Genomic DNA, 23,738 nt, shown 5'->3' with positions numbered 1-23,738 from the left:
GGTGATTGTAATAAAAGTTAAGTGGCTGAGTAGTCTATAAAACTTTTACTTATTTTCTGATAGCAAAACTACATACGAATAATGTTTATTTTTCTTCCTTTTTTATATATCATTTTTCTCCTTGGAAATTATTAAGTGTCAAATTGAGCATAAGTTTGAGGGTAGTTTTTCTATCTCATTTTCAAATTCTTAAGCTTTTTAGCTTTATAATTTTCATGGGATTTCATATTTTTCTTTATTCTCTTATTATTTCTATTTGAGGAACACTTTTGAAGGATATCTTAATTTTTGGCAGAGAAAATCTGGATTATAGTTGCCAGCTTGTTGATGGGGAAAGATGCAAAGAGCCACTTTTGAAGGTGACAAGGCATCTCTCACAGTTGGATTTGGAGAGAGAATAAAGGAAGGCTTCTAGATTTATTTTCTTTAAAAGTAGATGACTAAGGGATCTTATGTGTCTTATATATTTTGAGTTAATAATGGGTTGCTAATTTTCTTTGGGCTAGGGCTTGAGGGAGCCAATTGGGATTGTGATCTAGTTATTTTTCTTTTTCTAGGCATTTTTGTTTATAGATTGTCCTTTAAATCTTAACTTATTGTTTTGTATGAAGTTGATGAATCTTCATAATATTGGGAAATGAGTTGTTTGCTTATTGCTTCTTGATTTTTGACTATGCTCTTTGATTATGTAGAAATAGGAAACAATTGGTGTTTGAGCTATGAATTTCGTTGTGTTTTTTTACCTTAGTATCATATGATTTCATTTTAAGGAATTAAGTTGTATGATATTAAAAAGGTTTATTGTCAAAGAATTGAACTACTTTAGCCAAAAATGATCTTAGACTTGAGCACAGGTGTTTGAATTAGGCGAAAGTTAGGTCGTTACTTAAACAATCCCAAAAATCAAAACATAATCCTCTTTCATCATTCACGAAAGAATTTAAATCAGTTGACTAAGTTTCTTGGTAATTCATTTTAATTTCTTTTTAATATCTAACTTCATTACAAATTTAAATTCATAGAGTTTCTTTCAATTCCAATAGCATTCAACTAGTTCGATTTAAAGAAAATTAATTTCAGTTGCACAACTGTATAAGCAGTACAGTTTAAAGACAATTCGATTTATAAAATTCTACTACTGTCATATATAATAAAGCATACCAAAGTTTTGGCCTTCTGCATCTATTTGCTTCTTTTCCTAAAATATGATGCAACTTATTCAGCTCATACCAAAGTTTGCATGGATAGAAATGTCAAACTTAAAACAGTAGAAGTTGTTCAATAACTATCATGTCAAACTTAAAACAGAACAAACTTAAATTCATAGAAATGTCAAATCCGGTTCTAATCTAAGCCCAATAAAAAGAGCCGAAAAAAGAAAAAAAAAAGTTGAATAGTCATACACCACTTTTTTTACACATCCACCCTGTTCCATTTGGGCTTAACCCATTTGATTAAAGCCTGAAATAAAATAAATACCACTAATTACACCAGCTGACTTTACACATACACCCCTTGCTTTTTGGGCCTAGCCTGAAATAAAATAAATATTGCTAGTTACACCCCTTTCTCCATGTATGCAATTTGACTTTGACCCTAAAATAATAAATGAACAAATATAATAATAATAATAATAAATAAATAAATAAATTGGTAGACAACTCTTTATTTTTATTTAATTTTTATGGTTGTCTCTATTATTTATCTTATTGCCAATTTGATTGTGTTTTCATTACCTAATTAGTTAGTTTACGTTATAATGTGTTGCAAATATCCTTATATTTTTTCCCCACATTCCAACCCCAGACCCTTAATTACTTAGTATATCTTCCATTTCTATTCTCATTTGATTTATTTGATTACGTAATGTTATTATTCATTTATCTTTGTAATCTTGTATTGGTATTCTATAGTACGCGCTTATGTTTCGTGCACTCCCTGTTGGGTCTTCGACTTGTTTGGTGGTATTTCAATAACATGTGGATAAATTTTGTGAATGTCATGACTTTATACAAAGTTTACAGCAAACCCAAATTCTTTTCTAAAGAGGTAAAAATACTCAAATAAATAATCACTCATTTTATCTTTTTTATGTTTCATCCGCCTTATCTTAGGTTTTCGACTTACTTGATGATGTTTTAATAACGTCTAAGTAAATTTTGCAAATGTCATGCTAGGTCTCCAACTTTCTTAACTTCATAAAGTTTATCACAAAACCTAAATATTTACTAAAAAAAGCAATAAAAATACTCAAATAAATGAACACTCAATTCATTTTTTTTTCTCAATGAATATTACACATTACTTGAGATCGTTTCAAAGTCTAATGCCTTAAGCGATTATCTCTATTATTTTTTTAAAATTTAATATCGTTTCAAGGTCAAACACATGACTCTTATTCACGCAATTAAATATAAATCATTCAAAAAAAAAGATAAAATCAAGCAACACACTAGTTATTTTTTACCCAAAGAATTACATAAGTCTGATTTTCTCCTTATACTTGGGGATACGTATGAGTGAGGGAAAATTCTTTGTCGACCTAAAAATCTAGAAAAAAAAACATAAAATTTCATCTTCTCTAAAAATAAAAATTTGCTTTCTTTTTTAAATTAAATAAAATATAACAATCATAATACATGTTCTCAAGGGAAGATACATAATTAAGAAGTCACTTTATTTTTCTCACACTAGATTAAAGGTTGTCATCTTCATGACAAATATCTAGAATGTTAATACCTTCTTTATACGTAAATAACTTCTGAATTTTCTTCTTCTCAAATTGTAGATCATTCTTTTTTGACGTTTTTCTTAAATAAATATTGACGAGGACTTTCCAATTTTCCTTTGGAAAACTCACTCAAACTGCCATTGTGACAATCTCAATATTATTCACAAAAGAAATTATAATAATAATATGCAGTGGAAAACACAAATCATATTTCTTTTTTTAAAAAAAAATAAATTCATATTTTTTGTTTTCAGTGTTACTTACAAAAATTGTTACTTTTGAGTCCTATTCTCAAAATTTTAAATAAGAGGGAAAACAATGTTGTAAACAAATATACCAAAAAAAGTTATAATTTTTTATTCAAAAAAGATAAGATGTTACTTCCATGTTTGGTTTGATTTAAAATAAAAATTATGAAACTTAAAACTGATTATCAATATCAAGAAATAACAATTGGTTTGGGCAGTGGGCTCATGCATCAGTAATAAAGAAAAAACCAACAACTACCAAATTCTAATTCAGAATGTAAACAAAACTCAACTGGGATTGGATTAGAATCAAAATACCCAAACTAAAGTAAAATCCTCGGTTCAAGTATACAGTATACACATATAGAAAAACAACACCAAAGTTTCAAGATACAACCAATAAGTTAGTTCCGGTTCAAGTTGTCATTTCAGCAAATACTTATAATTTTCAAAAGCAAAAACAATTCTCCCTTATTACCACCAAGTTTGGTTGGCACAATCCATATAAGTTTGAAGAGCTTAAGACTTAGGATTTTCGCAAGATATGAAGATCAATAAATATTGTATCAATTATGAATTATATACTATCGCAAATTTAATAATAAAATAGTCTTATCATTCTTATAATTAAATAAAAAAATAGGTTATTTTTTATTTTTTTTATATAAGACCGTAGGTAGTATTATTATACATTTATAATTTGCATTAAAATCATACAATACTTAAACCTTTATTGTTTTATATCTTACGAATTTTCTAAGTCTTTTTGTTTTGTTCCTGCGTATAAAGTCTATTTATGGGCCATGTCACTTCACAGTATATATATATTGTCTTCTTCCTTAACAACATGATCACTTTAATAAAAAAATATTATTTATGGGTCTATTGGGATCTAAGACAAATAGATTAATTAATTTTAAATTTAAATGTCCTTTTCATAGTATATGTTTTTAAACCCAATTTCCTCTTCTTCATTAAGAACATGGTCACTTTTTTCAACTAAATCCAATTTGAATGCCACTTCAAGCACGGTATGATTTTAATGTCAATTACATATAATTTGAAGTCCTCTACTAGGATCATTTGGAAGGAAATAAATTGGGAAGAAGTGAAAGAAAATGAAATGGGAACTTTTGGTTTAGATGGGATGAAAATAAAATGAATTAAAACAAATTTAGTGGGGTCCAAAAAAAAATGGGAACTTTTGGTTTAGATGGGATGGAAATGAAAATGAAGTAAAATAAATTTAGTGGGGTCAAAAAAAAAATTGATTCCTCGGATGAAATGGGAGGATTTTGTGTGAAGCAATATTGATTATATGGGAGGATTCCTAAAAAAACACTCATTTTTTATTATTTCTATATATCCAAACAATATAAATTCTCCACCTGGTTTCTCTTTTATTTCTATCTTTTTTCTCTTTCATTTTTCTCTATTTCATCACTTTAAAAATTACGGATGAGTAATCTTTTTTTAAAAAAAAATCATAATGCAGTTTTTTTTCATAAATGGCAAATTTTGTACTTATTATTTTAAATATGAATGTCATTACCTTATAATATATGATCAACTTTTTTATAACTTGTTGACGGGAGACTTTTCCAAGTCTCTCCTAAAATGTCACTAGTCTCCCCTTGATATATATGGTTTAGAATGCTACATTATTTTTATTTAATTGGTTAGATATTAAATTGGAAAACAAAAGAAAAATGGAAACCTAAGTAGCAATTGTGTCATTGTTGTGTAGTTATCGTCACTTTTACTCATAAGAATATATATATATATATATATATATATATATATATATATATATATTCTATATTAAGTACATTTTAGCATCTTTAAAGTACCGAGTCAAAATGTATAATAAAATATAGGTCAAGTAATTAGTGCACAAAATCTTGCTTATAATGTTTGTCATCATAAATTTAGGTTGTGGTTCGGACGATTACTTAAAATATATATTATTAATTGATAGTTAAAATTATAGATGAAATTAAAAAATTTGAAAATTGAAAAGTTAAAAACTGAAAAATGAAAATACATAAGCCAATGAATTCAATTATATTTAAAGTATTTCATAAGATTTGAAGCAAACAGAACCACAGAAGTCATAATTATTAATTATTTAGACGTGTTGTAGTACCAATACGAGGTCTGATTGGAAGTTAGTTGTATGCCGAACCCATCTCATATCGGCCATGTTTATAGGCTTCAAATCTTCTCAGCAAATTAAATACCAAGCTAAGTTTTTCTTTTATCCAATTCTCCCCTTCTTCTCCTTTATTTTTATTTTATTTATTGAAATCAAAGATAATATAAAAAATTTATATTAATTCACACATCTTGTCCAGTTAATTAAGTTAAACCCTTAGACTATCCAAATTGCTTTAACTTTTAAATAACAAAATAAAAGTTATACACACATTTATATTCCAACATTTTTACCAATATTCATAGTTTTAGTTACTTGTTTAAATTTTAAAAACGTCACAATAATTACTTCTTTTGCTTTTATATTTATAACATAAATGTATACAATATAACATGTTTAATATAAATAATAAAAAGGAGCTGATAAAAAATTAAAAAAAGCGGGAAAGAAATAATTATAAAATCAACACAACTAATCAAATTATTTGGGTCAAAAGAAATTATTTGAATATATTTTACATACTTGCATAAAATTTATATTAGTAAATTTAGAGGAAATACAAAATTATTTTAACTAATTTCCATAAATTTTATTGAAGAGTTTTTTTTTATATTTTATCCGTGTATTACAAAAATTTTAAAATTAAATATCCTAAAAGGATTTTTTATTAAAAGTATGAATATCTAAAACTTTTTTTACTTTTATTTATTAAAAGTAAAAAATAAATATGTTTTTATGTAACTAGTTTAAATATAAAAATGAATGAATAAAAAATAATACAAAATAATAAAACAAATAAATATAAATGCAATTAACACAAAGAAATTTGATCAAAAGTAAATTAATATAAATATAAATTTTAAATGATGAATAATCAGTAGAAATGATAAAAAAAAAAAAAGTTAGATATAGAAAAGATAAATTGATTTAGGGTCATGAAAAAAACTTGCTAGCTTCTACTTTAGAAATGGTAAAATATTTCATATGAAAAGCTATGAAAATGATTAAAAAAATAACTAATTTTGTGCTTATTATTTTTCTAATTATTTTAAATATAAATGTCATTGCCTTACGATATATGATCAAGTTTTTTTAAATTGTTGACTGGAGACATTTCCAGTCTCCCCACTGATGAGGTAGCGTAGAAGACCCTTTGGATACTTGCAACAAATTATGAGTGGCCCAACTGTTGACAAATCTCTCTTCCATTAACCATTTCATGTAGAATATGGTGGCTTTTTCCAATTTTTAAATGTCATTACCATTTAAGTATGATTTTCTATTAACTATATTTGTCAATCATATATTATTTCCATGATAGATTGATTATATATTTTTCCAAGTCATCCCTTGAGGTGTCATTGTATTAATTTTTTATTATTTGTTAATATATATGACAAATATAAAATTGATATTAAACATTTATTATATTATTATTGAATTAATTAATAATTTATAAAATTAATTTTTATATTATTTTGAGTTTTTAATATATTATTAATTATTTAGTTTAAATTTTAATCGATATATGTTAGTAGATATGTCAATAAATATTTAAATAATTTTATATACACACATGTTCCAAGACTGATATTACTAAAGGTGTTATTTTAGGTAGGATTCCCTTTAGTAAGGTGATATCTTTCATGCTTCTTTTTTACTTTCTTTTATAAAAAGTAGATTTAGTTCATTTTTTTTATTTGTTTATTATTGGTACGAAATATATAGTGATTTTATCAATAATTAATTTTCATAAAAAAATAGCATATGTCCATGTACCAAAACCTTCTTTTATAATAGATTTTAAATTTAATTAATTAATTAAATATGTTGATTTTGTTTCAATTTCTCCATTTAATTAGTTGGTTGCTCCCACCCGAGTTGTTAAGATGGCAAAGGAGAACTAGAGTGAGGAACAACACCCTTTGTCACGCCTCTAAAATTGAAAAAAGAAGGTAACATTAGAAATGTTTTATATAACGTTATGCAAAAATAAAGGAAAATGAACAAAGAAAAAGAGGGGAAAAAACCAAATATCGAACAAAGGGAGGAGAGGAAGCATATAAAAAGGAAGGAGGCCTAAATTTGAAATAGGAAATAAAACTCATTAAAAAGAGTTTTCAAAATTATCATAATTTTCAAATATTTTTATTATTACATATTATGTTTCCCAATTCAAATTTTTTGAGTCATAATAAAAATTTATACGAGCATTAAAAAATTGCTACTCGTTCGTTACACATTAGGTTCCTCAGTGCATTCCGAAATTTATCTTATTTAAATACGTCAAAAAATAGTTTCATTTTTTATTATGTTTCTGAAAATAAATGCTGTAATAAATTATTTCCATCAGTAATTATTTTCATTTAAATTTAACATATGTCCAAAAAATTGTTGAAAACTAAGACTAATTTAGAATTGAACGTTAACATGACTATATAAAGGCCACAAATAATCCTGAATACCACGACACAACACATCGTTCACACATTTAACTAACAAGCCTGAAGTAGTTGTTCCAGTTATTGTCACACTACACTGTATACCATGGTTGCAAAAAACCAATTCTGTCACATTTCATTGGCATTGTTTTTCTGTTTGGAATTCTGGGCTTTTCAAGTCACATGCCGCACTCTCCAAGATGCCTCCATGTATGAGAGGCACGAACAATGGATGGCTCGCTATGGCAGAGGGTATAAGTATCCCCCAGGAAAGGGAAAAGCGTTTCAGGATATTCAAGGAAAATGTGAATTACATTGAAGCCTTCAACAATGCTGCCAATAAACCTTACAAGCTAGGCATTAATCAATTTGCAGACCTCACCAAGGAGGAGTTCATAGCACCAAGAAATAGATTCAAGGGGCACATGTGTTCCTCCATATTTAGGACAACCACTTTCAAGTATGAAAATGTGAGGGCAGTACCATCCATAGTGGATTGGAGGCAAAAGGGTGCAGTGACACCCATCAAGGACCAAGGCTAGTGGCTCTGACTTTCAATTTTACAAGAGTGGTGTTTTCACTGGTTCATGTGGAACTGAGTTAGATCATGGTGTCACTGCTGTGGGATATGGTGTTAGTGATGATGGGACTAAGTATTGGTTGGTTAAGAACTCTTGGGGAACTGAGTGGGGTGAAGAAGGGTATATTAGGATGCAAAGGGGTGTGGATGCTAAGGAAGGACTTTGTAGCATAGCTATGCAAGCATCTTACCGTATAGCTTGAATGCCAAACTTGATATACTACTGCTCAGTAAACTATGTACGCTAGGTGAATCTGCAAACAAGTATTAGCTACATGCATTGTAGTTTCTATGGCCAGTTGTGCATATTCTCTACCTAAGCCGACACTAATTATCAATACAACAAAGACACTTAAGAGTAAAACTAATACTTCATTCTTGTTGGTTTTTAGAGAATAAATGCAGTAGAAAAACAGAGAAATAAACTACTGAAGAACATATAATTTGAAGGGAAACGAATTGGAGGAATATTTTTATTCAGCTGCAAACGTATACATTTATAAATGCTGCAGAAAACAGAAAAGAAACTAACTTAGATAAATGAGAATTGCTTTCTCCTAAAATTTAGGAACAACTCTCTAACAAATTGCAATAACTACTTTGATTAGGAGGACTTATTCAAAAACAGAAAAAACTGAAAAATAATGATCATGTTGCCGTCCAAAGCAGTTTCTTAACACTCCTCCTTGCTTTAAGATCTACAAAGTCCTAACTTCTGTCTGAGAAACTCGAACTTGCTAACTGGCTTGGTAAACAAATCTGCAACCTGGTTCTCTGTTTTGCAGTAGACAAGACTAACAGCTCCACTTTTATGTACTTCTCTTACAAAGAACAACTTGATATTGAAATGCTTGGTTTTTCCATGAAAGATAGGATTCTGGGAAATAGCTATGGCAGTTTTGTTGTAAAAAAAAATCAATGTGCTCTCATTTTGCTCCATGTTAAGATCAATCAAAAAAATTTTCAGCCACAAAGCTTGATTGACAGCAGCTACAGCAGCAACAAATTCAGCTTCTGATGTAGATTAAGCAACATTCTCTTGTTTTTTCGAGCTCCATGAGAAGACACCTGATCCAAAGCTGAAACTGTACCCTGAAGTACTTCTCATATCATCAATTGAACCACCCCAGTCACTGTCAGAGAAGCCTATAAGCTTGAACTTTTCAGTTTTCTTGTACTTGATGCCAAAATTGCAAGTTCCTTTAACATATCTAATCACTCTTTTTGCAACCTTGAGATGCATTTCACTTGCACAATGCATAAATCGAGACAAAATGCTTACACCATTTAGGATGTCAGGCTGAGTTGCTGAAAGGTACAACAAACATCCAATCATGCTTTTGAAGTGTGCTTGATCTATCTTCTCGGTTCCATCTTCCTTGCAAAGCCTTTCCTTTTGATTCATCGGAGTGTTCATTTCTTTGCATTCTTCAAGTTTAAACTTCTTTAAAATCTCCTTGGCATACTTCTTTTGGCAGACAAAGACTTCATGTTCTCCTTGTTTAATTTCCATTCCAAGAAAGAACGTCATTAACCCAAGATCTGTCATCTCAAACACCACCATCATCTCATCATCTCTTTCTTGAACTTCTCTACAAGACTTGAATTGCTACCTATCACAAAAAGATCATCCACATATAGTGAAATGATAAGAATATCAGCTCCATCTATTTTGACATATAATGTTGACTCTGACAGACTTTTAGAAAACCCCAAGTTCAGCAAATGCTCATCTATTCTGTTGTTCCATGCTCTTGGAGCTTGTTTAAGCCCATAAAGAGCTTTCTTGAGAAGATAAACTTTATTTTCTTCTCCATCCTTTATAAAACCTTGAGGTTGCTCAACATAAATTTCTTCTTGTAGGAAGCCATTTAAAAATGCATACTTAATGTCAAGTTGATAAATTCTCCAATTCTTCTGAGTAGCCACAGCAAGCAACAACCTGATGGTGTCTAACCAAGCAACTGGAGCAAATGTTTCTGAGTAATCTACTCCAAACACTTGAGTGTAGCCCTTCATAAGAAGTCTTGCCTTATGTTTATTGATAGAACCATCAACATTAAGCTTTGTTCTGTATACCCATTTGACTCCAATCACATTCTTGTCTTGAGGTCTTTCTACAAGATGCCAAGTTTGGTTTTTCTCTATCATTGATAGCTCCCACTTCATTGTAGCAACCCAAACTTGATTTTTCTTGGCTTCTTCATAATTTTTAGGCTCACATACAGCAATGTTACATTTGTCATAGATATCAAAGAGCAGTCTAGTACCTCTAACAGGAACATCATCAACTAACTCATTCTACCAGCCTTCAATTTCGGAACTTGGTGCAGGAAATTTCAAGTTTAGATTTTCAGAGGCATGATTTATCATCTTTGGATCATCCCAACTCCACTCTTCATCTTCTGCAAAGCGCACATCCCTGCTAACAACAATTTTTCTAGTTTGTGGTTGGAAGATTTTATAGGCTTTGCTTGTTGTATTGTAGCCTATAAAGATGCCTGGTGATGCTCTTTTATTCAGCTTATCTCTCTTGCTGGATGGAACATGAGTAAAACACAAACAACCAAATATTTTAAGAAATTTCAATGATGGTTTGTAACCATACTAGGCCTCAAATGGTGTTTGATTCATCAATGCCTTTGTTGGAAGTCTATTTTGAAGAAAAACAGATGTGCTTGCTGCCTCCGCCCAGAACTTCTTTGGCAAATTCTTCTTATACAGCATGTATCTTGTCATCTCTAGTATATATCGATTTCTTCTCTCACTAACTCCATTTTGTTGTGGAGTATAGGGAGTGGTGAGTTGATGTTCAATGCCTGAATCTTCACAAAATAGGTTGAATTTTTCAGACATGTACTCTTTTCCATTGTCTAACCTCAGAATTTGAATTTTTAGACCACTTTCATTCTCAACCTTCACTTTGAACTTCCAAAAAATTTCAGCCACCTCTGATTTGTACTTGAAGAAAAAAATCCAACACATTTCGGTGAAGTCATCAACAAATATAATGTAGTAAAGATTACCTTTTAATGAAGGAGTTCTTTGTAGCCTTGCAACATCTGTGTGGATCAATTGCAACTTTCTTGACGCTCTCCATGTAGCCTTTGGAAAAGGTTTTCTGTTTTGCTTTCCAAATTGACAAGCCTTGTAGATTGAAATTCGATCATTAAGCTTAGGAACATCAAGTGCCAACCCTTTTTCAGTTAGCTGTTGCAATCCTTGTTGATGATGATGCTCGAGCCTCTTGTGCCAGATTTTTGTGAGATCTTCCTTGAGCGAGAAAACAGCTTGCTCCTCCTCCAATGGATTTAGAGTAAAGCTTTTCCCTTTCATTTTCACCTTGAAAATATCTTGACCAGCTGCATCTTTTATCAAGCAATATTTGTCTTCAAAAATAACTTTAAATCCTCTATCAATCAATTGACCAACACTTAGCAAACTTTGGTCAATTTCAGGAACGAAGAGGACGTCAGGAATAAGCTTTGTGCCAGCATAGCTTGTGATTGCAACTGTCCCCTTTCCTCTAACTGAGATAGAATCACTATTTCCAATTCTGACTTTGGTGATATTGGTTGGCCTCAAATCTCTAAAAACTGCTTTGTCAAAAGTCATATGGTTGGTACAACCACTATCAATCAACCAACTTTCACTTGATTCACTACTCAAGTAACAAGTGGCCACAAACAATTGATCTTCCTCTTCCTGATTAGTAGTCTGAGCTCCTTCGCCTTGATGATTTTTATTATGGCAAATCACAGCTTCATGCCCCATTTGGTTGCACTTACTGTATTTTGCATCTGGTCTCTTCCAACATCTGAATGGAGGGTGACCCTTTTTGCCGCAATGCTGACAAGGAGGGTAACTTTTCTTTTTACCATTTCCTTTGTTGTGATTATTTGCACTGCTATCATTGCTGGTTGGATGATTCTTCTTGTAGTTTTTCCTTTTCCAAGTTCTAGCTTGTTGGCTCTTAGCTGGTAGAGCACCTTCAACAACATGTTCTTGCCTTATCAATCTTCGTTGTTCCTGGGCTTGCAAGGCATGTATCACTTCTACCAAAGTGATCTTGGAGAGATCCTTTGTGTTCTCCAATAAAGCAATAGATGCTTCGTACTTTTCCGACACCGTTACCAGAATTTTCTCGACAATTCTGGAATCAGAAAAATCACTTCCCAACAACTTTATCTTGTTGGCAATACTCAACAAATTGTTTGAGTATTCTTTGATTGTCTCAGATTCTTTCATCCTTTGCTGTTCAAATTCCCTCCTTAAATTAAGTACCTGCATACCTCGTATTTTGTCGTCCCCTGCATATTCTTCGTTCAAAAATTCCCAAATTTCTTTGGATGATTTAAGAGTCATGATTCTGGTCTGGATCATTTTTGAAACACCAGCAAACAAGCATGACTTTGCCTTTGCCTTCCTTGTTTTTCCTTCTTTGTGATTTTTTATTTGGGTCATGGTGGGATTTTCGAGCAGCGATTGAACAACGTAATTCTCTTCCACAGCATCCCATAAATCTAGTCCCTCTAGATAAGATTGCATTCTCACTGACCATAGGTCATAACCTTCGCCATCAAAGAGTGGAAGAGCAACTTGAGAGAAATTTCCTTCACCTTCCATTTACTGGTCTCGTAAGAAGATAGCTTTAGATACCAGTTGTTAGTTTTTAGAGAATAAATGCAGTAGAAAAACAGAGAAATAAACCACTGAAGAATATATAATTTGAAGGGAAACGAATTGGAGGAATATTTTTATTCAGCTGCAAACGTATACATTTATAAATGCTGCAGAAAACAGAAAAGAAACTAAGATAAATCAGAATTGCTTTCTCCTAAAGTTTAGGAACAACTCTAACAAATTGCAATAACTACTTTGATTAAGAGGAATTATTCAAAAGCAGAAAAACTAAAAAATAATGATCACGTTGCAGTCCAACCAAAGCAGTTTCTTAACAATTCTGGCCTCTGTACCTTTTTTTTTTTTTTCTATTTTCAAAATCCACACAAATCTTCTTTGGAACGTTCAACATGCTCCCTACAATCCTGCATTTTTCTCCCTTGGTCGTCATTTCACAAAATACAACTCATTCAAATGACATTGGTGTTGGTCTTGAAAATTAAGAGAAAAACAAATTTGTAAGAGGCAATGTAAAACTTACTCAAACTAACTCAAACCATTCTAGCTTTAGAGCAGAGTGACTATTAAACATGATTCCAATCTAAGCAGTAAAAGTTGTAGTAAAATTAATTTTAAACGGTCAAACACTATTAAAATTGTTCAAATTAATCTCAATCTTAGATATCTTTTCAACTCTTTTGAAGATCGTTTGTTGCTCAGTTATTCCTAAGATCCTTAAGATTTAGATAGCACATACATTACTCTTGCTGAGTGGGTAGATATTTAAGTTACTAAATACTGAAACACTCAATGGAAACCTAGTAATGAACTTCACTTGTCTTATTAACTCATTTCTAATTCACATTAAGCAACATTCCCCATTATTAAAATCTCAGTACTACATAGTGATAATACAGACTTCCACAGCACAGCACTCAACCATATGAACAAAATTCAAACCAACAGGACAGCTGCTATTCTAAGCATTCCAAAAAGGAATAGGCTCAAGAATTTGGTTCAAGTTCTAATTGCTAGACTGACGCAACTCGGGACGGACAAAGTCTGCATCTGGTGGCACAGAAATGTCTACTGTAGGTCTCAGTTGAGCACAAACTTCAATGGCTCCATGCACTTGGTCTGACAGGAAGTTACTGATTAGGTCCTGGTTGATAGGTGCTCCATTGTCCACAGCCACCAAGGCCTGCTGGGTTAGGATGTAATCAAATCGGGGAGCCCATTTCCTTGAACCCAACCTTGCCGTAGTTGAACAGTTATCAACCATGAATGAAACACCACGAGCATGCATGAAAGGATTCAAAGAATCAACAGACTCAATGACACTCTCGTTAATAATTTCAGAGTAAGAATGCCCCTTCTTCCTCAGGATCTCAATCTGGAAATTTCATAATCAAAAATTTAAAAAGCAAAACAAAATGTCAACTTATTGTTCTAATGCTAAAAAAATAAAGATAAACAAGAAAAGAACACAAATATCAGAATTCATAGGGAAAAAATTCCATCATTTGTCATTACTAGTCAGTCCCAATGCCCAAATGTGAAGATAAAGCTCATCTAAAGTCTGCAAGCAACCATGTATTTATCCTTGAATTGATTAAAGGGCATTATGATTTTAAAACACTAAAATATAAGAGTGAATATACCATTGCTCGCTTTGGAGATAAATACATCTTGCTCTAAAAGATCTTTTTTCCAAACTTATCAATAAAATAAGGACTGCCTGCCACAAGGGATATACATATATAAACTAGCAAGAAAAATCTCTAACAGAATTAAGTGCACATACCTGGGCCATCATCAATGCCACGTAGACCCCAGCAGTAAATGGGTATAATGGACCTAGATCACCAGCTGGCCTTGTAGAACGGACACGCTCACCAACCTTCCACATCCGGGTCTGATCAATTTTACCCATGGGAAATGCAGGCAGACCCTCTTTCTCCTGTAAAATACAGGTATAGTTCAGAGTATGTTGCATAATGGCCAACTCTACATGGAAAATGAATATGCACTTACATAAAAGCGCCGCCCAGCCAAGACAACACTGCGAATCTCACTTCCAGCAGCAATATCCTCATAGCACTCATACAAAATGTCCATGCATGGATAATATGAAGCACTATATGCTTTCTCAAATTCCCTCTTTTCATCTTCAGATAAAGCATTGTATACAGCCAACATACCCTATCAGACAAAAATAAATAAAATAAGTTTATTCACAAGCACACATTCACATGCTCAGGGAAAAAATCCAAGAGACATAAATTCAGAACTAAAATGAGTATGAGATCACAACCTTAGTCGAGATTATTTTAGATATAGTTCCTGTAATGGACTCGACAGTGTTGTTATAGGCCAAATCTTCACTCATTCCATGTTCAGTGTACCTCCTAAACAAGGATTCCACAATACCATGAACAGCACCAAGTAAAATGCCTATAAACCATAAAAGCAGAAATTAGACAACAAGACTTCAAAGAAAAAAACATCAAGGAACTAAGAGAGAGATATTCTTGCCTCTCTCCCCAAAGATGTCACTCCTGTATTCCATCTCTAACGAAGTTGCAAATGTAAAAGGCGAACCAAGGGCAACAGACCATGCCAAAGCAACATCAGTAGCTCTGCCATCCACATCCTGCATGCAATGATAGAGCTCAGCCCCAGCAAAATAATACCAAAAAAAATAATGATTGCAGGCAGGGACACCACAATGAGAGAGGGAAAACGAGAAAACAATGGCATAAGGATCTCACCTGGTGGACTGCAAAACTCGAATTAATTCCAGCACCATTTATCTCTTTGCCTTGGACATACAGCCTCCTGACAGAAGGACCCATACCTTTCGGGCAGACAGCAATTACACTGAAGTGCTTGGGAAAATCAAGTCCTATTGACTGTAAATGCCCAAGAAGAAAACCATGGGACAGACCCAGTATGCTATTTGGTTTCATGTGGGAAAATATTTTTTCATAATTATCAGCCTGCATGATTAAAAAAATATTTAGAAAAACATGATATATCATAAAGCAGCAAAATCACTGCAGCATTGTGCAACTTGTCCACTTTTATTGCAAAATCAGCATAATTTGAGACATGAGGATATCATAACATCAACAACTTCAACACTTTATCAAAATGTTTTTAAAACAATGAGCACTGACTTCGATTAACCAACCTGTGCAGCATCAGAAATCAAGAGCAACACAAGATCACTGCCTGAGATAGTTTCCCATATGTCACCCAAAGTTCCATTCTCCTCACTAAAACCAGCTGCGCGAGCCTCATTAAAGGAGCGAGAACCTTTCCTGAGCCCAACCTGCATTGCCAAAACACCAACACATAAATAATCACAATTTCAAGAGAGATCCATCAATAAAAATTTTCTTCAAAAGAAACAAAGATATCAACCCAGAATCACCTTGACCACAATATCAGACTTTGCATCAGCAAGCGAGTCCCGCAAATTCTGTGCCTGAGCAGGTCCCTGGTGAAGGCAGTTCAAAAAATCTCGTTAAAAAGAAGTTACATTCAGTGCTGAAACGAGTATAACAAATCAATTTTTGTTAGTTTTTAGTCCCTACAAATATAATAAATTTTAATTTCAGTCTTCCAAAAAAAATTGTTGGGGCTATAGTCCCCACAACATGACAAACCACAATTGGAATCTGAAAAGTGTCTCACATAACCTTGAACAGAATTGCCTCAAAAAGAAGATACCAGCGTGGGAAAAAGAATATTGATTTTAATTTTCATAGATTTAATTTTTTTAAAAAAATAATTTCGAGCCTCGTTTCATAATGAATGAAGTCACATGCATCTAAAGTCATACTACATGAGATGATATATTTAGGTATGTCACATAAAAATCATTTCCCAAATTAATATATTTTTTAAAATTTATTTGAATTTCCTCTCAAAAAAATATTTGAATTTAATAATATACCTACACTGTCAGAAATCATATTTGTCATCACTTTTAAAAACTAATCATTAAAAAACTCATCAATCCTACTATATATTATCTATTCAATTTAAGAAGTCCAAAACCAAAAGAACAAATTTAGAAAAATTAAAACCAAAACCTTGCCACATGAACGAACAAACTTATTAAACTTTTTCATTTTTTTTTTACCTGCGAACCCCATCCAATGACGCCAATCTGCTTAATCCCCTTGAAAGCACCCTGCAACAGAGGGAACAAATCCCTCCCTCCTTTCACGATGTACTGCAGGGAAACAAATTACCAGCAGGGTCATTTCCGTCTCTTCACCAACTTACCGAAACAAAACATTTAAAACAGTTAATCATTTTTTTCAGTTAAACCCATAGTATTGGCGCAACTATGTATTTAGCGGAAAAATCTGTAATTTCCACCGTTTCCAAAATTCTCATAGACCAGCTACCGCCAATCATTGGGAGCGGTATGAGTTTCTGAACCAATGGAATGAAGACACCCGTGGTGTCTAACCCAGACAAAAAGAAAATCATTTTTCGGTTAGTGCGAAAAATAAGCGAGAAATTCAAAACCTCGTCGTGTCCAGCGAGGTTAATCTTCTCCTTCTTGAAAACGGAGGTTTCGAAGTCGAGCGAGGCCGGCGGAGTGACGGTGGGTGCGGCGGCCACCATGCGAGCGCCGAGCGTAGCCATAGCGACGGGTTTGAAACGGAGCTTGGGAAACGCGATTTTGGGAACCGCGACGAAGCAGCTTCTTCTCGCGACGGGCTTCGATGATGAGAAAGTTGTTCTGGAAGTGGCGCAGAGTGAAGCAGTGGCGGACATTTTATAGGCGAGAAAAAGTATGAAGCAGCACTGCAGCAGAGTGGCAAAAAAAATCAGTACAGCGAAACGGTGTGTTTTATATGTAGGGATTCGTGCAACTCGGCTAACGTGCGCCGCGTCGGCACCATGCAACGCAAGGCGTGCTCTGTTGCTGTTGTTTGTTGTTGTTTCTTATCTGCCAGCTGGATTTTTTTGTTTGTTTCTGTGGTTGGTATGCAGCGTTATTATTAGTGTTGTACTAGCACTCAATTCACAGCCACACGTGTTAAATTAAATCTTTCAGTAACGTTCCGCTTCAATTTCAATGGTATCTTAAGATTGAGGTTAGCATTCCACCTTGGGAGAGTATTACATGATTTTAAAAAGGAAAAATTACCCATTTGCTTTTGTTGAGGCTAAAACTATTTGTTAGTGAGGTTAGTTGTTTATTATCGATTAATGAGTGATTCAATTGGTTAATTCAGTTGATTGTCGTTCACTAATATGACTCAATTTGAGTAGATTTTATGTTGGTCCAGTGTTAAAAGTGACTTAAAACTAGAATAGTTGTTTCTTATGGCAAACATAACTTGGCCCAATACAGATGACTACTTCTGACGACTAATTAAAGGTAACTGCGTGCGGCATCTAGTATTTTTGTTCGAGTAATTTTTTAAAATGGTGAACCGTTGAATAAAAAATCAGTGTCAAGGATTATTCTAAAAAAATATAGGATTTGAAATTTCATTTTGTCTGACTTTCATTTTAATATTATTTCATTATTAGTTAATCTATGAATAGAATATAAATAATATACAATCTAAGTAATTTATCGTTAAGATAGATGTAAATTAGCTCATTATATATATATATATATATATATATATATATATATATATATATATATATATATTATACGACTTATAATGTTAATTATGAAACGTATATTTTTAGTTATAAATAATAGGTTATGTTTTTCATTTTTGTATCATTTTTTTTAAATCGCACTCTTAATATAACTTGTTTTCATTAGCCTTTTTTTTTAATATTTTATCTTTGATGGTGTACATACATTGTTCACGAGTATATGATGAGTTTGGTGGTTTTTCAATTGCCAAAGAAAAAAAGAGGCGTAATTTTAAAAAAAAAAATACATGGATTGTCAATCTGTATGATTTTTTTTTAAAATTCTAAATAAATATTTGTGAATTGTTTTTTAAATTATTTTGTAGTATAATTTTGTTTTGTAATAATTAGTGTAATTTTATAATAAAAAAATTGATTTATTTGTTAAGTATTAATTTTTTTTATAAAAACAAAAAACATATTTTAGTTACTACTAAGATTAGATTAGAATGCTAAGATTAAGATTAGATTAGATTCCTAAAACTAAGATTAGAATGGCCAAAAAATTAATTTAAAATATTGTAATAGTAACATTAGATTGTTAAAACAATTTTTTTGTATACATTTGAAATATTTACTAAAGTTGGTAATTAAATAATTTTGATATTTAAATGAATGTTATATTTAGATGTTTATTACAGTAATTAATAGTTAAACAAATTTGGTATTTAATTGAATGATGTATTTAGATGCTTATTACAATGATTGAAAATTAAACAAATATGATATTTAATTGAATGATGTATTTAGATGTTTATTACAGCAATTGATAATTAAACAAATTTGATATTTTATTGAATGGTGTATTTGTTAGAATTTATCTTATATTTATTATAGTTGAATATTTTAATGAAGATATGTAGTGAAAATGTAGTATGTGGCTATATGATGTACAATACATTTTTTTAAATTTTGTAGAGCTATATTTGTGTTGATAACAAATGAGGTGATTGTATAATTTTTTTGTTATTTTTTGTTTATCATTGAATTTGTTAAATGTTTTATTAAGATGGATGAAGAACAATGGATGTGTGATAGTATCATGTCTGAAGAAGTTGATATGAATGTTGAAAATGAGGAAGATATTGGCATGAAAGTAGAACACGTTGATTGCTTTGATGTCTCTAATTTGTTGTTGGTACCGTAATTATATTACATAAATGTTCATTGATCTCAAACCTTCTTTGAATTGTGTTATAGTTGTTTGTTACCCGTGATGAACTTTTACATTAGGCTCGATCGGTGGCTCATGAAATTAGATTTGTTGTCGTGATAATGAAGTCAAACACAAATACTAGTGTTAGAGGAAGGGCCTTATTTCTGTTAATAGCTTGTGAAATGAGTGGTGAGTATAGGTCTAAGAAGAATGATTTGGTTAGAACATGCACTAGCAATAAAAATGGTGGATGCCCATTTAAGTTGCGTGCGAAGCCAGTTTTGGGAGGAAAATGATGCATAGTGAAGTTAATTTGTGGGACTCAGTCATAAAATGGCAAAGTCATTTGTTGGTCATCCATATGCGGGTTGACTGACTAAAGATGAGAAGATTGTTGTTACTGATATGACGAAGTCCATGGTGAAGCCAAGAAATATTCTTTTGACGTTTAAGAGCGCAATGCCAATAGTTATACAACAATTAAACAAATTTAAAATGCCAGAAATGCTTATCGTTCTTCCATAAGAGACAGTAACACCGAAATGCAACAACTCATGATGTTGCTTAACCAAGATTAATATATTCACTGGCATAGGATGAAGGATGAAAATGTTGTACCTGACTTGTTCTGGAGTCATCCTGATGCAGTCAAATTAACCAATTCTTGTAATTTGGTTTTTTTATTGATAATACCTACAAAACAAATAGGCACAAACTGTTGTTGGTTGATATTATTGGTGTTACACAAACAGGAATAACATTCTCCGTTGCTTTTGCTTACTTGGAAAGACGTCTTAATAATGTTGTTTGGGCTCTACATCAATTTCGGGATCTTTTCATGAAAGTTAATGCACTCTCTGGGGTTACTGTTACCGATAGAGATTTATCTTTGATGAATGTAGTGAAAATTGTATTCCCGGATGCTACGAACTTGTTGTGTCAGTTTCACATTGACAAGAATGTGAATGCAAAGTGCAAAATCCTGATTCTCAAAAGAATGCATGGGATTATGTGATGGAGGCTTGGAGGAGTTTGGTTGACTGTCCATGTGAGAGTTATTATGATAAGTACCTTAAAAACTTTGAAATGGTTTGCTCTCTGTGGCCTATGTTTGTGGACTATGTGTGCCAAACATGGGTGATTCGGCACAAAGAAAAATTTGTGAAAGAATGGACTAACAAAATGATGCATCTAGGAAACACAACTACTAACAAGCATGAATATTGTTTTTTGTTTGTGTTGATTTATTTAAGTGTTGACTTAAATGAAAATATTGTGATTTTTTATACGTTGTTGTATATTTTATTTGTAGGGTTGAGAGTGCTCATTGGTTATTAAAGAGACTTCTACGAAACAGCCTTGGTGACATATGTAGTGTTTGGGAAGCAATGAACAACATGATGACACTTCAACACACCCAAATAAAAGCAACTTTTGAGACAAGTACACACATGGTTGGGCATGTGTTTAAAGTTACCTTGTACAAAAATCTACTTGGCATGGTATCAAGGTACACTTTAAATGAAATTACTGCTGAGTATAAGCGTGTACCTTATGCAGGCAAAAACCTTTCACGTTATGGATGTGTCATAAGGACTACCCTCAGTCTTCCATGTGCATGTGAGTTTTCTAAATATGTTGTTGGCTCCATACCACTAGAGACAATCCATATTTTTGGGCGTACACTTAGTTTTTCAGATCAAGGGTTATGTGAGGTTGAGGAGACCATAACTGAGGAGATGGAAACCATATCAAAATGATTTGAGCAGCTCGATGTTTGTGGCAAAGTACATTTGAAGACAAAGCTTTGAGAAATTGTTTATCCTGATCTGAACTCTATGTGTCCTCCTCTAGAAAAGGTGAAGACCAAAGGTGCTCCAAAAAAATCGCTAACCAAACAACAAAAGTCAACAAAATGCAATCCGTCTTATTGGGAGTATGTTGATGCGTTACATCTGTTCAAAATAGTAATTCTTTAGTGAAACGTAGTGCATCATCATCTGAGCAACCAATACAGAGATGAAATATTTCAATGTTGGATCAATTTCATCCGTCCATCCAGGATTCTATTGAAAACATTATCGATGTCAAAGCGAATGGTAATTGTGGTTATCATGCAATAGCTACCTTATTGGGTGTGGGTGAAGAATCATGGTCATTGGTGCACAACCATCTGCATAAAGAACTCACAAGTTGGTCGGAGGAGTATATCAACTTGCTTGGTGGCATAAAGAAATTTGAGGAATTAAAGTGTTTCCTACTTGTTGATGGATTATCTATGGCGCATAAGTTTATTGTTATGTCACTTTTTCTTAAAATAACATTTAAGTAACCACTATTTGTTGTCTGTTTCATGTAGGTTACCATAAACAAGTGGATGAATATTACGAATATGGGATATGTCATTGTTTCACGATACAACGTGAGCATTGTTTTTCTTTCACGACAACAAAGCATGACATTTTTTTCCTCTTAGAAATCAACCACCAGCAGATTGTTTTGTGCATCGTGTAATATGCATTGGTCATGTGTATAAGAATCATTTTGTTCAGGTATTTGCATAATTATTATGTTAGTATAAATGCTGACAATGTTATTGGTTATCCTACATTGAATCTACTAGTCGTTATGTAACAGGTTTTTTTTATGAGATCATTGTCTTTTACCACCATTGGTGTTGTTGTGGAATACACATTGTCAATATCAAGCAAAGCAGTGACCCACCCTATACATAGGTAGAATGCAACGTTACATAAATTAGTCTAGGCTAAAAACTGAATTTGTTGATTTAGGTGAAGAATGAACATAAAATATGTTATTTCCACCAATGTTTCTGTAAATAATTATTTTGTTAACATTTTGTTACACTATGCATGTTATTTCCACTAATTATTTTAAAAAGTAAGGACATAAATAAGTACTTTGAAAATAATAAACATACAGTTTCATTAGCTAATGAACATCAATTTAAACATTACATTAACTTACAACATAGTTAAAACAAACAAAAAATGCATCAAAAACTACAATTAACTAATATTAATTTTGCATTGAATCATGTTGCAATCGAGACATGTCGTCTTCCATTTTGATTATCGGCTTACTAAAAACAGCTAAAATTTCCATTGGGCCAAATCGTTTCTAGTAGTTAGACTGTACTAAGACCTTCAACAAGTCATCGTTAGTTTTCAGCTCAATTATTTTAAATTTGATAACTTTTTTGAATACTTAGAATGATCTGACTATCGAAAAAACAATTGTCTTACCATTTGTGATTCATGAATACCATAAGGGTATATCCCTTGAGGTGCAACTTGCTTGATCACATCCTTAAGTTCGTTGATGCTACATCCTGAAGGAATTTCAAATCTTTTTGGATTTTTTTTCTGTGAACGAGTAACCCACAAAGTCGTCTTGGCGTGGCATGTTCCACCTCACGTTGTAATATAGCATGGCATAATAAGTATGAGTATAAGTCATAGTGGCTTGAAATAAGTTTAATATATCATCTGGTGTTTTACCAATGGTACATAATAACTCAATTGGTCCAACACACGAGTATTGATCATTACACCTTAAAATTGTGTTAACATTATCATCATTTTTCAATTGCATAGATTGAAAGGCAAATTGGTTATCTGCATCTGCGAATGACTCGGTAGTTAATTTCATCTAAATATTGATTGTTGGCTAGTTGAAGGGTATTATGCATTCTGCTTTTTAGTGTTTTAAAACCACAATCATTAGGTACTCGAATGGTATCGGAGTGGGACTTTGGAAATAAACACCAGATTTGTTGTGAATAATTGATCCATTTGGAAAAATAAAAATTAATATGGTGTTGACAATGGTATGACTATTTGTTTCTAGTTACTTGTAGAATTTGATTTCTAAAGGTAGATTGGGTGAGAATGTGTGATTGTTGAGAGTGTTTTTGTGGTATATATAGATGTTATTCAATGAGATTGCTTGTGTTTTTTCTTTTAAAATAGATGTGTGTCACTTCCTATGTGTTGTCAAGTACAACAATGTTGTGTCATGCTTTAATGTTGCATCACACATGCATTGTTACTATCATAACTAAAATAACTAAGTAGTCAATTTTTTTGAACAGACGCGTGC

General features: G+C 32.1%; 3 protein-coding genes across 3 annotated transcripts; 1 reads left to right on the top strand and 2 right to left on the bottom strand.

Annotated features, from left to right (window-relative positions):
* The first annotated feature begins 7,817 nt into the window (after positions 1-7,817).
* LOC100775299 (senescence-specific cysteine protease SAG39) lies at positions 7,818-8,358 on the top strand. Its single transcript, XM_026124662.1, has 2 exons — positions 7,818-8,112; positions 8,180-8,358. The coding sequence occupies exons 1-2, from the start codon at positions 7,818-7,820 to the stop codon at positions 8,356-8,358; spliced, it is 474 nt and encodes a 157-aa protein (XP_025980447.1).
* An 821-nt stretch (positions 8,359-9,179) lies between these two features.
* On the bottom strand, positions 9,180-9,719 carry LOC102669493 (uncharacterized mitochondrial protein AtMg00810-like). The gene has a single exon (XM_006593038.1). It carries the CDS (start codon positions 9,717-9,719, stop codon positions 9,180-9,182), a length of 540 nt encoding a protein of 179 aa, XP_006593101.1.
* Positions 9,720-13,636: 3,917 nt separating this feature from the next.
* On the bottom strand, positions 13,637-17,773 carry LOC100789879 (ketol-acid reductoisomerase, chloroplastic). The gene is made up of 10 exons (XM_003539919.4): positions 17,324-17,773; positions 16,929-17,021; positions 16,215-16,280; positions 15,972-16,112; positions 15,550-15,777; positions 15,314-15,431; positions 15,093-15,232; positions 14,813-14,980; positions 14,583-14,738; positions 13,637-14,171 (listed from the first exon to the last, which is right to left on the bottom strand). The coding sequence occupies exons 1-10, from the start codon at positions 17,573-17,575 to the stop codon at positions 13,803-13,805; spliced, it is 1,731 nt and encodes a 576-aa protein (XP_003539967.1). The 5' UTR covers positions 17,576-17,773; the 3' UTR covers positions 13,637-13,802.
* Positions 17,774-23,738: the final 5,965 nt, after the last annotated feature.

Source organism: Glycine max, chromosome 12 (assembly GCF_000004515.6).
Source record: "Glycine max cultivar Williams 82 chromosome 12, Glycine_max_v4.0, whole genome shotgun sequence".
NCBI classification, from domain to species: Eukaryota; Viridiplantae; Streptophyta; class Magnoliopsida; order Fabales; family Fabaceae; genus Glycine; species Glycine max.
The sequence above is the reverse complement of the archived record's forward strand: the minus strand, read 5'-3'. Positions and strand labels throughout refer to the sequence as shown.